Source organism: Mobula hypostoma, chromosome 12 (assembly GCF_963921235.1).
Source record: "Mobula hypostoma chromosome 12, sMobHyp1.1, whole genome shotgun sequence".
Taxonomy (NCBI): Eukaryota; Metazoa; Chordata; class Chondrichthyes; order Myliobatiformes; family Myliobatidae; genus Mobula; species Mobula hypostoma.
Genome location: NC_086108.1, coordinates 103,719,369 through 103,737,458, shown reverse-complemented (window position 1 = coordinate 103,737,458; position 18,090 = coordinate 103,719,369). Strand labels below are relative to the sequence as shown.

At 41.1% G+C, this 18,090-nt stretch overlaps 1 protein-coding gene across 4 annotated transcripts in view; it reads right to left on the bottom strand.

Moving 5' to 3' along the window:
* miga1 (mitoguardin 1) overlaps positions 1-18,090 on the bottom strand; it is a 128,142-nt gene that overhangs the window by 95,359 nt on the left and 14,693 nt on the right. For all 4 annotated transcript variants that reach the window (XM_063064739.1, XM_063064738.1, XM_063064742.1 and 1 more), the window contains exons 4-5: positions 3,196-3,326; positions 154-283 (exon numbers count right to left, since the gene is read on the bottom strand). In XM_063064739.1, coding sequence (XP_062920809.1) covers positions 154-283; positions 3,196-3,326 — 261 coding nt within the window. The remainder of the gene's footprint in view (positions 1-153; positions 284-3,195; positions 3,327-18,090) is intronic.

The window sequence follows — 18,090 nt, the reverse complement described above, 5'->3', positions numbered from 1 at the left end:
TGTGTGTGTGTGTGTGTGTGTGTTGCTTTGGAAATCTATCATTGGTTGTGTCCTCAAAGGTGTGACTAGGAATGCAAGTTCTTTCTTTCCATCTCTTCATCTTCCTTCTGCCTTCACGGACAGGTTACAGGCCTCCACGTTCGCAGTACTCACCCATCAGGTAAAGGTTTTCAGGAGTGGTCACTGGCACATTGACCAGATTGATTTCATTGTCTTCAGCAACCTTGTCCCACAGGTTCGAACCAGCGCATAGACAGCTCTGGGAAGAGTTCACACTCTGGGCCTGGGTAAAAGGAGAAGCTCGTGTAATCCTCCAAACACTGAACACACTACGTTTCCCTCAACTAACACCAACAGAGTGTGATCATAGACTCTTGCTCCACTTCATCCAAAGATCAGCTTTATTTGTCACATGCACATTGAAATAAACAGTGAAATACATTCAGGTCAATGGCCGATGCACCCAAGGACATGCCGGGGGCAGCTCACAAATGTCGCCATACCCACAGCTTACTAACCCTAACCGTACATCTCAGAAATTTGGGAGGTAACCCACGTGGTCAGTGGGAGAACATACAAACTCCTTACAGACAGCAGCAGGTATCGGACTCTGATCAATTTTAGAGCAGGTGCTAACCGCTACACAATTGTGCTGCCCCACCAGCGCCAACTTCATGCATCTTCTTTTTTTAAATGCTAGTCCTGTCCTAACCCATTTCACTCTCTCAGGATACCCTCCACAGGTTCCATCACTCACCTAGACACTCGGGGCAATTTAAAGGGGAATTAACCTATTGACTGCTTTTGGGACCCAAAACCCAAAACACCCAGAGGAGACCCACACGGTCACAAGGGGAATGTGCAAACTCCAGACACTGCCCAAGGTCAGGGATCGAACACAGGTCACTCAACCCACTGTTTGTGGGACCAAACAGGCTGGCTCGCCAATCTCAAGAGAAAACTTACGAGGAAGTTGCCGGGACTTGAGGATCTGAGTTACAGGGAAAGTTGAATAGGTTAGGACTTTATTCCAAGGAGCATAGGAGAATAACGAGAGATTTGATAGAAGTATACAAGATTATGAGGGATATAGATAGGGTAAATACAAGCAGGCTTTTTCCACTCAGGCTGGGTGAGACTAGAACTAGAGGACATGGATTAAGGGTGGAATGAGCTGCCAGTGAAAGTGGAGGAGGTGAATTTGATTGCAACATTTAGAAGTTTGGCTAAATACGTGGATGGGAGGGGGATGAAGGGCTATGGTCCAGGTGCCGGACAATGGGACTAGACAGTATAACATTTTAGCATGGACTAGATGAGCTGAATGACTTGATGTCAGAGGTAGGTTTTAAGATAAGAGCCCATAGTATTACAGGAAAGATAATAGCATGGATAAAGGATTGGCTGATTGGCAGGAGGCAAAGAGCGGGAATAAAGGGAGCCTTTTCTGATTGACTGCCGGTGACTAGTGGTATTCCACAGGGGTCTGTGTTGGGACCATTTCTTTTCATGTTATATGTCAGTGGTTTAGATGACAGAATTGATGGCTTTGTGGCCAAGCTTGCAGATGATACAAAGGTAGGTGGAGGGGTAGGTAGTGTTGAGAAGGCAGGGAGGCTGCAGAAGGACTTAGATTAGGAGAATGGACAAAGAAGTGGCAGATGGAATAGTGTTGGGAAAAGTACAATCATGTACTTTGTAGAAGGAATAAAGGCATAGACTACTTTCTAACTGGGGAGAAAATCCAAAAATCTGAGGTACAAAGGACTTGGGAGTCCTCATGCAGGATTCCCTAAATGTTAACTTGTTGATCGAGTGGGTGCTGAGGAAGGCAAATGCAATGTTAGCATTTATCTCAAGGGAACTCAAATATAAAAGAAAGGGTGTAATGTTGAGGCTTTATAACACACTGGTGAGGCCTCACTTGGAGTCTTGTGAGGAGTTTTGGGCCTATTATCTAAGAAAGGATATGCTAACATTGGAGATGGTTCACAGGAGGTTCGCAAGAATGATTCTGGGTATGAATGGATTATTGTATGAGGTGTATTTGATGGCTCTGGCCCTGTACTCGCTGGAGTTTAGAAGAATGAGGGTGGATCTCATTGAAACGTAACGAATGTTGAAAGGCCTTAACAGAGTGGATGTGGAGAGGATGTTTCCTGTAGTAGGTGAGTCTAGGACCAGAGGGCGCAGGCTCAGAATGGGGGGTGGGGGCAACCTTTTAGAAGGGCGGTGAGGAGGAATTCCTTCAGCCAAAGAATGGTGAATCTGTGGAATTCGTTGCCACACCCATGGGTGTATTTCAAGCAGAGGTCGATAGATTCTTGATTAGTCAGAAGTGAAAGGTTACGGGGAGAAGGCAGGAGATTGAGGTTGAGAGGGAAAATGGATCAGCCATGATGAAATGGCAGAACAGTCTCTATGGTCCCAATAGCCTAATTCTGCTCCTATGGCTTGAAGTCTTTATACCATTGACTGGTGGGTGTGTGGAATGCTCTACCAATCTCACCAACATCTTATACAACTTCAACATAACATCCCAGCTCCAATACTCAGTACCCTGATTTATGAAGGCCAACAGTCTGGTCACCTACCTAAGGGAAAGATATTTCTGAGCTTGAAAGAATGCACAGAAAATTTATATGTATGCTGTCGAGGCTTGAGGATCTGAATGACAGGAAAATTACAGTTACGACTTTATTCCCTGGAGCGCAGGAAAATGAGGGGTGATGTTATAGAGGTATACAGAATTATGAGGGTATAGAAGTGCTTGTACACTTTTTCCCCTCAGGTCGGGTAAGACTTGAACTAAAGGTCACAGGTTTAGGGTGAAAGGTGAAATATTCAAGGGGAACCTGCAGAACAAGCTGCAGGAGGAACTGGTGGATGTCGATTTGATCACAACATTGAAGAGAAGTTTGGATAAGTACCTGGTGGGTGGGGTATGGAGGGCTATGGTCCGGGTGCAGGTAGATGGAACTAGTAAGCATGGACTAGATGGGCCAAAGGGCACGTTTCTGTGCTGTAGTGCTCTCTCTATGAGTTATTTCTACTCTACGACTTACTTAGCTGAATTATTTTTGACCAAGTCATCCAAGAAGGAAAAATCTTAATTTAAAACACATAACTAAAATACAATATAAAAATATAACAAAAAAGTTAAACTGATATGAAGGTGAACATCTGAAGACTCACCGAGGCTAGGCTCTGCACTGAGCCAGAGTACCTGCTGAGCAGCCCTGCAGACGCGTACGTGCTGTACGAGTGCGATCCCTTCGACTGCAAGGAGAGGCTCAGGTTCTGGCGACTACTGGCACAACTAGAGTCTATAAGGACAAAGCACAACGTGTTGAAAATCCACATCTCGCTTAGTTAATCGCTGCCTTTCCAATCACTTTCAGTGGTTGCATCACCATCTGGTATGGAGGCACCAATGCATGGGATCAAAAAAAAAAGCAGCAGAGGGCTGTAAACTCAGCCAGCTCCATCGTAGGCACCAGCCTCCCCACCATCGAGGACATCTTCAAAAGGCAATGTCTCAAGAAAGCAGCAACCATCATTAAGCACTCTCACATACCCTCTTCTCATTACTACCACCAAGGAGGAAGTACAGGACCCTGAAGACCAACACAAAATATTTAGGAACAGCTTCTTCCACTCTGCCATCAGATTTCTCAATGGACAATAAACCCATGAACGCTATCTGACTATTCTTCTTTTGCATTTTTTAAAAATTATTCTAACTTACAGTAAACTTATCTGGCACTGTTCTGCTGTCACAAAGCACTAAAGCTTAGTGTAATAAACTTGCTTCTGATTCTGCGTTGCAATAAGGAACAGAGGTGTATTTATATAGCGACCCTCATGGGCTTTATACTTCACAAGCCAGTGAAGCACTTCCAAGTGCAGCCAACATAAATACATATATAAAAATTAAATTAGCAGAGTGAAAATAGTGAGGTAGCGTTCATGGGTTCATTGATTGTTCAGAAATCTGATGGTGGATAGGAAGAAGCTGTGCCTAAACTGCTTGAGTGTGGGTCTTCAGGCTCTTGTAACCTCCTCCTTGATGGTCGTAATGAGAGAGGGGAGGTGCTTGATGGTGAAGATGTGCCATCTTCTTGAGGCACCAACTTTTGAAGATGAGCTCAATGATGGGGGGGGGGGTACCCGTGATGGAGCTGGCTGAGTCCTCTGCAGCCTCTTAGCCCCCCATCTCCCACACCAGAATGCTCTGCACGGTACACCTGTAGACATTTGCTGGAGTCTTCACTGAAACATTCTGGATTGGGACTTCTCTACTGGAGTAGCAGCGCTTTTATAGGTGCTCCTATTCTTTCTAATTTACTGCTTCCAACTCGTTTTGAAAACTTACTTTTAAACGCAATATTGCTTTATGATGAGTCCTGCTAAAGTTATTTAAAAAAAAGGACCCTCCTGTAACTTTGGAATCGATTATGGTGACACTTCGGAAGCATAAAAATGAACTTTTGCAAGAGTTACAGCAACACAGTGCTAAATTTAAACAGATGAATGGAAAATTGGATTCTATTCAAAAAAACTTTAATTGAACACGATAAACGGATAAAAGAGAACGAAGACACTCTGACGATGTTCGACGCGAAGATTGACAACCTGGAACAGATCTGTGATAAACAGTTAAAGGTTAATGAAACATTAAGACAGAAGATTATCAACTTAGAAAATAGAAACAGAAGAAATAATCTATGTATTCTGGGTTTTCAAGAGTCATTGGAAGGTAATCAGCCTTCGGAATTTTTTGCAAACCTTTTGGCTAAATTATTTCCGAATATTTTAAAATCTCCACCTAAGATAGACCGAGCTCACAGGTCGCCTTTACCAAGACCTCCACCGGGAGGATGCCCTTGTTCAGTGATAATTTGTCTTCACCATTTTCAAACAAAGGCACTTTTAATTCGTGAATCTCATCGGAAAGGTATGATTGATTATGAAGAACATAAGTTCAGAATTGTGGAAGATTTTTCACCCGAGGTGTTCAATGAGCGTTGCAGATTTTAAAAAGTCATGTCTGAGCTGTATAATAAAGGTTTTAAACCCTCTCTTCGATACCCGGCTCGTCTTAGAATCATTTTGAAAAATGGCTCTCACAGATGGTTACGTTCCACCGAAGAAGTGCAGGATTTCTTGAGTGCCGAATCAATTTCAGAAGTTTAACTGTTCAATAACTCTTTACACAAATTCATGTTGCATCTGCCTGATGGGTCCTTTTTTACAATCAGCAGTTTAACTACTCGATACTTTCTTTTATGAACAATTGTTTTATTTACTCTTAGTATACCTTTGTATCTAATTTTTTTTGCACTTTTATCTCCTTCTTTGGAAAATTAAGGATTTAATATTAGTAAGTTTTCTTTGTGTTAATACTTTCTAAGTTAATATGTTTTGAACTTCCAAATTTCTTTCTAATATTTTTATACTATAACTCTTTGAGGTTTTGTTTAATACATTTAATTTTGCTCTTCTTTTTGTTATGTCTTGTTGGAAACAGTTTTGCCTTGAAATTTTTTTTTTGGAGCTCAGCCAGTAGATTGTTTTCGGAGGGATGATTGGTTTAGTTGTCGACTGCCCTTTGGTTGATTTTTTCTCTTTGGGCGGGGGTTGGGGGGAGGTTTTTTTTTCTATCAGCTGTTTGGTTCTCTTAGCTTCATTTGTTGCTTGGTTACTTTTTCTTAAAGCTCACTGTTTGGATTTAATATATACAAGTTTCACCCGCCATCCGAAGGTACAGCGTTCCTATGAAACGGTTCGTAAGCCGAAATGTTGTAAAGCGAAGAAGCAATTACCATATATTTATATGGGAAAATTTCGTGAGCGTTCGCAGACCCAAAAATAACCTACCAAATCATGCCAAATAACACATAAAACCTAAAATAACAGTAACATATAGTAAAAGCAGGAATGATATGATAAATACACAGCCTATATAAAGTAGAAATACTTTTCCAGGATCATTACTGCACTGTTCTCCGTAGCGAAAATCTCACGGAAGCGCCATCGGCAGAAAATCTCACGCAAGCGCCGTCAGCAAAAACAAAGCGCAAGTGCTCTCCAGTAACCTTTAAGCTATGAAGCTACCAAATCATACCAAATAACATGTAAAAGTACGCAGCCAATATAAAGTAGAAATAATGTATGTACAGTGTAGTATCACTTACCAGAATCGGGACAGCGCAGAGCACACTGATGATGGTGTGTTAGACTGAGTCGTTGCAGATTGGGTGGTGCAGTGGCCCCCACCCTCCAGGCCAAGTGATACATTGCCGCGAAGCACGCAGGGGTCCAGCGGTAGCCGGGAGGCACAAAGCACATCTTTAATAAAAAAAAGCTGAAATAAACATGCTAATTAATTAGGTGCCGCCTGGCACGTAACTGTCGGCCCAGATCAGTGCCGATTTCCAATTGCGTCGTCTCTGATCTGGGCAGACACTTACGTGTCGGGCGGCACCTAATTAATTAGCGTGTTTATTTCAGCTTTTTTCTTAAAGATGTGCTGTGTGCCTCCCGGCTACTGCTGCATTCTCCTCGAATCAGTACAGTATCTGTCCGCAGCCTGGGTGTTGGGGTGTCGAGACACTGGGGTGTCATCTCAATCACAAAATAATCTGCAGATTCTGTGATCAAAGCAACACTTTCAGTACGCTGGATGAGCAGGTTGGGCAGCATCAGTCAGAAACCGTGAGTCGACGTCTCAGGCCGGAACCCTTCGTCAGGACTGAAGAATGAAAGATGGGGAAAGATTTGAAGAATGCTTGTAGCTTCAGTTGAAAGACCAGTAATTTGAAAGACAAAGGGGTGGGGGAGGGGAAGCATTGACATCATAGCCCTGAAAACAATGGGTGGTAGAAGAAGGAGGCGGAACCATGAGGGAGCTGGGGGAGGGGGTAGAGTGAAATAGGGATAGGGGAAGGGAGGGGGAGGGAATTACCAGAAGTTGGAGAATTCTATGTTCATACCAAGGGGCTGGAGACTACCTAGACGATATATGAGGTGTTGCTCCTCCAACCTGAGTTTAGCCTCATCATGGCAGTAGAGGAGGCCATGTATGGACACATCTGAATGGGAATGGGAAGCAGAGTTGAAGTGGGTGGCTACCGGGAGATCCTGTCTGTTGTGGTGGACGGAGTGGAGGTGCTCGACAAAGTGGTCCCCCAATCTGCGTCGGGTTTCACCGATGTAGAGGAGGCCGCACTGGGAGCACCAGATGCAATAGATGACCCCAAGAGACTCACAAGGTGAAGTGTTGTCTCACCCGGAAGGACTGTTTGGGGCCCTGAATGGTTGCAAGAGATGAGGTGTAGGGACAGGTGTAGTACTTACGCTTACAGGGATAAGTGCCAGATGGAAGATCAGTAGGGATGGATGTGCGGATAAGGGAGTTGTGGAGGGACCGATCCCTGCGGAAAGCGGAGAGGGGTGGAGAGGGAAAGATGTGCTTAGTGCTGGGGTCCTGTTGAAGGTGGCGGAAGTTGCGGAGGATAATGTGCTGGATCCGGAGGCTGGTGGGGTGGTAGGTAAGGACAATGGGAACTCTGTCCCTGTTGTAGTTGCGGGAGGATGGGGTGAGGGCCGAAGTGCGGGAAATGGAGGAGATGCGGGTGAGGGCATCATTGATGACGGTAGAAGGGAAACCACGATCCTTAAAGAAAGAGGACATTTGAGATGTTCTGGAACGGAAAGCCTCATCCTCGGAGCAGATGCGGCGAAGACCGAGGAACTGGGAATAGGGAATGGCATTTTGCATGTGGCGGGGTGGGAAGAGGTATAGTCGAGGTAGTTTTGAGAGTCAGTGGGCTTGTAGAAGATGTCAGTGGACAGTCTGTCTCCAGAGATGGAGACTGAGACATTGAGAAAGGGGAGAGAAGTGTCCGAGATAGAGGAAGTGAATTTGAGGGCTGGGTGGAAGTTTGAAGTAAAGTCGATGAAATTGACGAGCTCAGTGCATGTGGCTGGGTAGGAAGAGATATAGTCGAGGTAGTTATGAGAGTCAGTGGGCTTTTTATAGTCGGGACCGCTTCATCAAGCACCTCCACTCCATCCGCCACAACAGACAGGATCTCCCGGTAGCCATCCACTTCAACTCTGCTTCCCATTCCCATTCAGATATGTCCATACATGGCCTCCTCTACTGCCATGATGAGGCTAATCTCAGGTTGGAGGAGCAACACCTCATGTACCGTCTAGGTAGTCTCCAGCCCCTTGGTATGAACATAGAATTCTCCAACTTCCGGTAATTCCCTCCCCCTCCCTTCCTCTATCCCTATTTCACTCTACCCCCTCCCCCAGCTCCCTCATGGTTCCGCCTCCTCCTTCTACTACCCATTGTTTTCAAGGGCTATGACGTCAATGCTTCCCCTCCCCCACCCCTTTGTCTTTCAAATTACTGGTCTTTCAACTGAAGATACAAGCATTCTTCAAATCCTTCTCCATCTTTCATTCTTCAGTCCTGATGAAGGGTTCCAGCCCAAAACGTCGACTCATCGTTTCTAACTGATGCTGCCCGACCTGCTGAGTTCAACTGGGGTGTCATCTTGTCATCTGTTTCCATTAGGGCAGGCCGCTCAACTTCTCCTATGACTGCCCGCCTCGATGTCAAAGGTCGAAGTTCGTCGTCTGCTGTGGCTGATGTGGAAGGCTTGAAAAACGACAGTATGTTTGACTGCTTAGCCTCGCGCATTTTTCTATCATACAGTTCTTTGTAAGGACTCAAACCATCTTGCAAATATCCCCTAAACCCACGTACCCTTTCAAAATTAAAGTCGTACTTTATCATTGCAGCGAAAATCTCATGCAGTTGCTTCACGTTCAGTTCGCTACTGCATTCGGTTTTGATTGTTATCCTTTCCTCTTCCAAATGCATCAGCTCTTCATCTATCAGTTCTTGGTCATGGGATGCCAAAACCTCTTCAACATCATGTTCGTCAGCTTCCACAAGCCAAACTCACTTTGTCCTTGCTTCGTTCACCACGATCTAAGCTCTTAATTATGTCTAGTTTTACGCTAAGTGCAACAGCCTTACGTGCTCTTTTAGGCTTTTCCGATACCTTAGAACTCATCTTGCAAACTGCTACTCACAGCCACGTGTTTAAGCAATGCTGGTGAGAATGCAGTTCCGAATCCGGGGGAGAGTGGCTGCTCGGGGCACGTGCTGATTTTTTCGCGCGCTGAATTTTTTATCGTGCACTGCTTTTTTCTCGTAACAGTGAAAACACCTTCTGAAAGCGAAAACAGGGTACTAATGTAGGTCTTTCGTAACAGTGAGGTTTCGTAAAATGAACGTTTGAAAAGCGGGGGACACCTGTATTCCAGCAGTTTTTATTCAGATATCTCCTTTAAGCAATATTTGAAATGGACCATATTTCTAATTTACTTAGTTTTAATGTGAAAGGATCCTGTGAAATGCAATAAGGTATTTAATTATATTAAGAAATTGAATGTCTCAATTTTTTTTTACAAGAAACACATGTTCGTAAATGTGATAATTTACATTTTTTCCAGCTGTTGGAAGGATGTATCTTTCCATTCCTCCTTTCAGGCTAAGGCAAGAAGAGTTTCAATTTTTATAGACAATTCAGTTTCTTTCGTTCAACGTAATGTAGTGTCTGATACTAATGGGCGTTTTGTTATAATCTCAGGGAAATTAGATAATAATTAGTTTTTTGCTAATTTGTTTGCCCCGAATATAGATGATCCAGGCTTTTCTGAATTTTTTTTTCATTTTTACCAGATTTAAGTTTATATTCTTTGATTTTAGGAGGAGACTTCAACTGTTGTTTAGATCCTGTTTTAGATCGTTCTTCTTCTAAATGATTGACATGTAGTAGATCTGCCTCCTTTATCCAAACTTTTCTAATGAAATGTGATATTGTTGATGTTTAACGTTTTTTTTACATCCAACAGATAAAGAGTACTCATTTTTTTCCTCATGTTCATCATACGAATTCCAGGATTGATTTTTTTTGTTGATAGCCAATTGATTCCATTAGCTCAATCCTGTGAATATAAAGAAATTGCTGATTCAGATCATGCTCCTGTGTTTTTATCTTTAAATCTTCCGGGTATCTCCCAACTAAATAGATTCTGGCATTTTAATTCAATTGTGTTAAAGATTATTTTTAATTTTTGGAGAGACACTTTTTTTTTGAAGTGAATATGCTGGAAGAGACTTCTAGTCTTATTTTATGGAATGTTTTTAAAGCTTATATTAGAGGTCAAATTATTTCTTTTACCACTAGTGTTAGGAAAAAAGCTAATAAGGAGGTAATTGAATTAGTCAATCAGTTGAAACAATTAGACCAAAAATATGCTTTGGTTCCAGATCCTGTTTTATATAGAAGACGTGTTGAAATTAAAACTAAATATGATCTGCTCTTAACTTATCCAATTGAAATGCAACTTTATAAGTCAGTTTTATGTTCATGGAGATAAAAAGGGGAAACTATTAGCCAACCAATTAAAGACCTTTATAGTTAAACATCAAATTAAAGAAATTTGTAAAGCTAATGGTGATAAAACATCTGATCATTTAGAAATAAATGCTTTTAGAGAATTGTACTCTAAACTATAGTTCTGATCCTCCTAAAGATAACACTCTAATGAATAATTTTATAGATCGATTAAACATTCTTACACTTTCTGATGATATTCGAAAATTGTTGGAATAACGTATTTCCTATGAGGAAATTGCCGATGTTGTTCATGCTTTGCACTAGGGGAAGTCTCCAGGTCCTGATGGATTTTCTGGAGAGTTTTATAAGGCTTTTTCCTCTTTGCTTATACCTCATTTTTATTCTGTCCTTTCAGACTCTTTTAAATTAAGCAAGTTGCCACAATCTTTTTTATGAAGCCTCTATTTTGCTTATTCTTGAATGTTCTTCTTATAGACCTATTTCCTTTCTTAACATTGATACTAAAATTTTATCTAAACTTTTGGCTCATAGAATTGAAAATATTTTGCCATCTATTATCTCTGATGGTCAGACTGGATTTATCAAAAATCGATTCTCCCACTTTAATATTCGTCATTTACTGAATGTTATTTATTCCCCTCCTAAACAGATTTCGGGATGTGTGATATCCTTAGATGCTGAGAAAGCCTTTGATCGGGTTGAATGGAATTATTTATTTAAAACTTTAGAAAAATTTAACTTTGGGCCCGATTTTATTCAATGGATTAAATTACTTTAGTCATCTCCTTCCGTTCAGGTTCTTACTTAATCTCAGTACTCTAAACTGTTTAAACTTTATTGTGGAACTAGACAAGGTTGTCCCTTGATTCCCTTGCTTTTTGATTTGGTCTTAGAACCTTTAGCTATTGCTTTCCGGGAATCTAATGATATCTCTGGTATTTTAAGGAGGGGTATTACCCATAAAGTTTCGCTTTATGCTAATGACCTTTTGCTCTACATTTCTAATGTGGAGTCTTCTTTACCTTCTCTACTTTCTTTACTTTCTTATTTTAGTCAATTCTCTGGAAATAAACTTAACTTTCATAAGAGTGAACTTTTTCCTTTGAATAATTTGGTATTAGTTAATACTAATCTTCCTTTGAAAATTGTAAGAAATTGATTTACTTATTTGGGCGTAACAATTACTAACTAATTTCCCTCAGGATCAATAAAGTATGACTATGACTACAAGGAATTATAAATTCCTTATTAAGGAAAATTTTTTACACTTCTGAATTATGTTAAGAAGGCACTTTCAAATTGTCACCCCTCTCTCTATCATTGACTGGCCGAATTAATTCTATTAAAATGAATATTTTGCCTAAATTTTTATATTTATTTCAGGCCATACCTGTTTTTATCCTAAGTCCTTTTTTGATTCTTTGGATTCTATTATATCTTCTTATATATGGAAGAATAAAATTTCTCGATTAAACAAAGTTCATCTTCAAAAAGCTAAAAAGGGAGGTTTCGCCTAACCCAATTTCAGGTTTTATTACTGGGCAGACAATATACGAAATCTTACGTTTTGGTTATATTATATTAACCAAGAGGAATGTCCGATTTGGGTTTCTTCAGAAGCTAACTCTGTTAATAAATTCTCTATTATTCCTCTTCTCGGATCCTCAATTCCTTTATCTTTAAGCAATTTAGCTGATAATTTTGTAGTTAAACACACTTTGAGGATTTGGGTACAATTTAGAAAATATTTTGGTTTATTGAGTTTTTCACTTTCCAGTCCCATTTTCTCTACCTTTTTTTTTAAAACCTTCCACGTCTGATGTAGTTTTTAAAGAGTGGAATAGATTGGGTATTAAATGTTTTCATGATTTGTTTGTTGGAGATAGTCTCTCTTCAGTTGAACAACTGTCAGTTAAGTATAGCCTACCAAGAACTCACTTTTTTCCATATTTACAAATTAGAGATTTTTTGCGTTCAAGTTCATACATTTCCTAAAAGTCCAGATAAAAATTTACTTGATATAATTTTTAATTTGAAACCCTTCCAAAATGCATCTATTTCTAATATTTATGCTATGTTGTTGGGAATGAGAAATATTTCTTTAGATAAAGTTAAAAATCTTTGGGAACAAGATTTACAGATTTCAATTTCCGAGGACACTTGGAATGAAATTTTTTAATTGGTTAATACTTCTTCGTTATGTGCCCGTCATTCCCTTCTACAATTTAAAGTGGTTCATAGGGCCCACATGTCTAAAGATAAGCTGTCTCGTTTTTACTCGGATACATCTTCATTTTGTGATAGATGTAATATTGGAGAAGCTTCATTAATCCATATGTTTTGGACTTGTCCGAGTCTTGAAACATATTGGAAGTATTTCAAACTTTTTCTGTGCTTTTTAAAGTAAATTTTAAACCTAATCCTTTGACGGCCTTATTTGGTATTGTTGGAGGAAATGATATTATTTTGGAAGAAACAGGATCTGCATATTTTGGCCTTTATTTCTCTCATAGCCAGGAGGGTATTGTCGCTTAAATAGAAGGATGCCACTCTGCCTGCTCATACTCATTGGTTACATGATGTTATATCTTGCTTAAATTTAGAGAAGATTTGCTGTTCAATTTCCGAACCTAGACGAGATTTTTTTAACATTGTGGGAACCTTTTTTGAATTATTTTTATAACCTTTGATTTGCTATTAAGCACAGATGTTGGCAAATAATATGTTCTACTATATGTTAAGGATCTTTTCCTTTTTTTTTTAAACCTAACTGCTGTTTTTTTTCTGGTAGTGGGTTTAGATTTTTTTGTAATAATATAATTATCTCCTTTTAATATTATGTTTAAATTTAATTTTATATGGATATGGGGTAATAACACCTTATCTGTGATTGCATATTATAATCGATATATTATATATTCTACTGTACTCTGTATTCTTTTATGTAAGAAATTAATAAAAATATTGGAAAAGAAACATGGTGGATTATCTAGCTGTGGAGTATAGTGCTGAGTGCTGGACTTTGATGAGGTGTGTTGGAATAGGCAGATAAAATTCAAAGCCGAGAAGTGTCAAATGGCACATTTTGGTCAGAAAAATTAGAACCGGCAGAGTAAATAAGAGGGTACTTCACAAAAAAGGTTCTTTTGTTTGCGACTGCGACTGTGACAGGGGCAGCCCATAGTGTTGCCAGAATTCCAGCACCAGTATAGCATGCCTACAGCTTACTAACCCCAACCTGTACGTCTTTGGAATGTGGGAGGAAACCAGAGCAAACACAGCTGGTCACAGGGAGAATGTGTAAACTCCTTACAAATGACAGCAGGAACTGATCTCCAATCGGTGAACGCTGGTGCTGGAACAGCGTGGTGGGGCCCTAGAGGTTTACAGGAAGTACAGGCAAACCTAAAGCCAAAATGAAATGCAAGATCTCCAGACTCTCAGTTTCAAATCACATGCTGGATGAGTGCACCGGAAAAAAAATCCATTTTTCCCTTCCCCGATGTATTGGGGTTAAGACCAGAAGACACAGGAGCAGAATTAGACCATTCGGCCCATTGAGTTTGTTCTGCCATTCCATCAGAGCTGATTTATTATTCCTCTCAACCCCATCCTCTTACTTTCTCCACTTAACCTTTGATATCTTAACAAGAATATATCAACCTCTGCTTTAAGTATAACCAATGACTTAGCCTCCACAGCCTTCTGTGGCAATGAATTCAACAGATTCACCACCGTCTGGCTGAAAAAATTCCTCATCTCTGTCCAAAAGAGACAATCTTGCATTCCGAGGCTGTGCCCTCTAGTCTGGAGAACTGAAGAGTGGCGGTATTGCTTCAGCAGTTACCCAAGATAACTACTGGTCCAGTCACCTTTCAATACGATCTACCATTAAGGAGGACAGTTTTGTCCAATTCCATTAATGCTTTCCAATTGTCAAACAGAATTAGATTTCAACTGCTTTAGATGAGAAGGGAGAGAACAGAAAACTACAATGATCAGAGTCCGAGGAAACTGATCTTACTAGCCTCAGAGCAGACAACACAAAATGAAAGAGAATTTTGATCTACTTTGGCACGTAGAAGTTATCTGGAAACGGCCTTATGTTTGTTGTACCTCAGCACAGCTGAAAACAGAACTCTGAGAGCTCCCCTTATCAGCTCTTCCGATGGGTCTCTTCTGAGAGCGCTGCACCATCTGTTCCATTATCTGCGGCTCCTGCTGTGGTCATCCGGGCTACGGCTTTCAAAGCCAGCTGCACTGACAGCTTTTTAACCCTTTCCAATTCTACAATGACAAGGCTTTATCAGGCATTAGTCAGACTGCACTTGGAAGTAATGCGAGCAGTTTTGGGCCTATTAGCTAAGGAAACGTGTGCTAGCATTGACAGGGTTCAGGTAAGGCTCACAAGAATGATCCCGGAAACGAAAGGGTTAACATACCAGAAGCGTTTGAAAGGTCTGAGTCTGTACTCAGAGTTTAAGTGGTTGGTGGGGGTGGGTGGTAATCTCATTGAAATATATCGAATATTGAAAGGACTAGATAGAGTGGACGTGGAGAGGATGTTTTCTATAGTGGGAGAGTCTCGGACCAGACGGCACAGCCTCAGAATACAGGGGTGCCCCTTCAGAATAGAGATGAGGAGGAATTTATTTAGTCAGAGGGTGGTGAATTTGCGCAATTCACTGCTGGAGGGCTGTGGAGGCCAAGTCGATGGGTATATTTAAAACAGAGAATGATAGGTTCTGATTAGTAAGGGTGTCACAGGTTATGGGGGAAAAGGCAGAATGGGATTGAGAGGGATAATAAATCAGCCATGATGGAATGGCAGAGCAGACATAATGGGCCAAATGGCGTAATTCTGTTCCTATGTCTCATGAACCATTGAAATCAACTGCCAGGATCAATATTCCCTCTATTTTTTTTTACTGCACAGACCAACCATTGCTCGGAGCAGGAAATTTTTTTTTTAAAAACATGGCCTGAAAACTGCACAGCATTTCAAATGTATTTTTTGGTAATATGAATACTATGAATATTTAGAAAGAAAATGGGAATATAACATACTTTTGATTTATTCATTGAAAGCTATAATGAAATACAGTACAAAGAAAATCTTGCATGTTTCATAAACTTTTTACAGATGTGTCCAATTCCAGCTGTGCAACAAAGTCTATGTCCACCAGAGCATTTTCGTTACTACGCGGTCATGTCCCCATGCAGCTTAGAGGGAACAGTGGCCAGGATCACGGAGGACTGCCTCATCGTGAGGTAGCTGCCTCTATAACCACAGTACAGGACTCCGTTTCCAATGGAGAACATGCACCAGACCTTGGACAACCAGCCTGCAGTCAGCACTGCCCTTGGCATACCCTTTACCACAGAACCAACTTTTACACGTGCACTGTTTGAAGTATCCTGACTAGCTGCATCACAGCAAATCCAACTCACAGGAATGCAGTAGCTGCAGAGAGTCATGGGCACAGCCAGATCCATCACGGGCATAGCCCTCCCTACTACGGACAGCATCTATAGAAAGCGTTGCCTCGAGGTTCTGGCATCTATCTTTAAGGACCGTTTTCAGCACAGTAGCATAGGGGTTAGCACAGCACTTTACAATGCCAGTTGTATGATTGGGGTCTGATTCCCACTGCTGTCAGTAAGGTCTTTAAGTTTTCCCTGTGACTGCATGGGTTTCCATAAGACCATAAGAGGTAGGAGCAGAATTAGGCCATTCAGCCCATTGAGTCTGCTCCGCCATTTCATCACGGCTGATCCATTTTCCCCTCTCAACCCTATTTTCCTGCCTCCTCCCTGTAACCTTACATGCCTTGACTAATCAAGAGCCTATCAACCTCCATCTTAAATATATACACCCTATGATCTTGCCTTCGTAGTAGCCTATGGCAATGAATTCCACTGATTCACCACCCTCTGGCTAAAGAAATTCCTCATCTCTGTTCTAAATGGATGCCTCTCTATTCTGAGGTTGTGCCCTCTGGTCCTAGACTCACCAAATTCCACAGTGAAGACTGATGCAAAATACTTATTCAGTTCATCTGCCATTATCTTGTTCCCCCATTTCTACCTCTCCGGCATCATTTTCCAATGGTCTGATATCTACTCTCGCTTCTCTTTATATATCTGAAAAACTTTTGGTATTCTCTTTGTTATTAATGGCTAGCTTCCCTTCACACTTCATCTTTTCTCTCTTTTTGGCTTTTTAAGTTACGTTCTATTGGTTTTTAAATGTTTCCAATCCTCTAACTTTCCACAAATTTATGCCCTATTGTATGTCTTCTCTAGTTTTTGACTTCCTTTGTTAGCCACAGTTGCATCATCCTGCCTTTAGAATACTACTTCTTTGGGATGTATCTATCCTGCTCCTTATGAACTTGTCCCAGAAACTCCAGCCACTGCTTTTCTGCCATCATTCATGTCAGTGTTCCCTTTCAAGTAACTTCGGTCAGCTCCTCTCTTATGCCTCTGTAATTCCCTTTAATACTGATGCATCTGACTTTAGCTTCTCCCTCTCAAATTGCAGGGTGAGGTCTATCATATGATGATCACTGCCTCCTAAGGGCTCCTTTACTTTAAGGTTTTGTCTGGGTGCTCCAGTTTCCTCCCATATTCCAAAGTCACACAGTTAGGGTTAGTGAGTTATGGGCATGCTATGTTGGTACCAGAATCGTGACAACATTTGTGGGCTGTCCAGCCCAACCCTCGCTGATTTGATTTGACACAAATGATGTATTTCATTATATATTTCAATGTAGATATGACAAATAAAGCTAATCTCTAATCTGGGACATGCCCTCCTCTCACTGCCACCATCAGGTAGGAGGTATGGATACTCGAAGTCCCAAACTACCAGGTTCAGGAACAGCTACTTTCCTACCACCATCACGTTCTTGATCCAACCCGGAATCTCAGGAACAGAACACTGTGAACTATCTTTTGCACTTGTCTGCACTCGTCTCTGCTTGTGTCATCTTTTTCACATTAAGGTCTTATTTCACACACTGGTGTCATTTGCTTTTACAACTGAATTGAACTGCATTGACTTCATTTCTTTCATCCATTATTCGGCACGGACTAGAAGGGCCGAGATGGCCTGTTTCCGTGCTGTAATTGTTATATGGTTATATACGTGAAGAGTAAACGCCTGAATGTGCAATGTGCAATTTATAGTAATTTATAATAAATAGTATGTAATATATACTATTAGTCTATATAGTCTGAATAGTATGTAATATACACTATACAGTCAATATAATATAGAAATACAGTTGTATCAGCATGAATTAATCAGTCTGACGGCCTGATGGAAGAAGCTGTCCCACAGCCTGTTGGTCCTGGCTTTGATGCTGTGGTACCGTTTCCCGGATGGTAGCAGCTGAAACAGTTTGTGGTTGGACTAACTCAGGTCTCCAACAATCCTTCGAGTCCTTTTTACACACCCGTCTTTGTAAATGTCCTGAATAGTGGGAAGTTCACATCTATAGATGTGCTGGGCTGCCCGCATCACTCTCTGCAGAGTCCATAAAATACATTTATGTTCTGTGTACTGACCCTTCCTGCAAATGGGTGATGCTGTTGCAACATTTTCATTGCGCCTGGTACCTCAACCTAATAATGCACA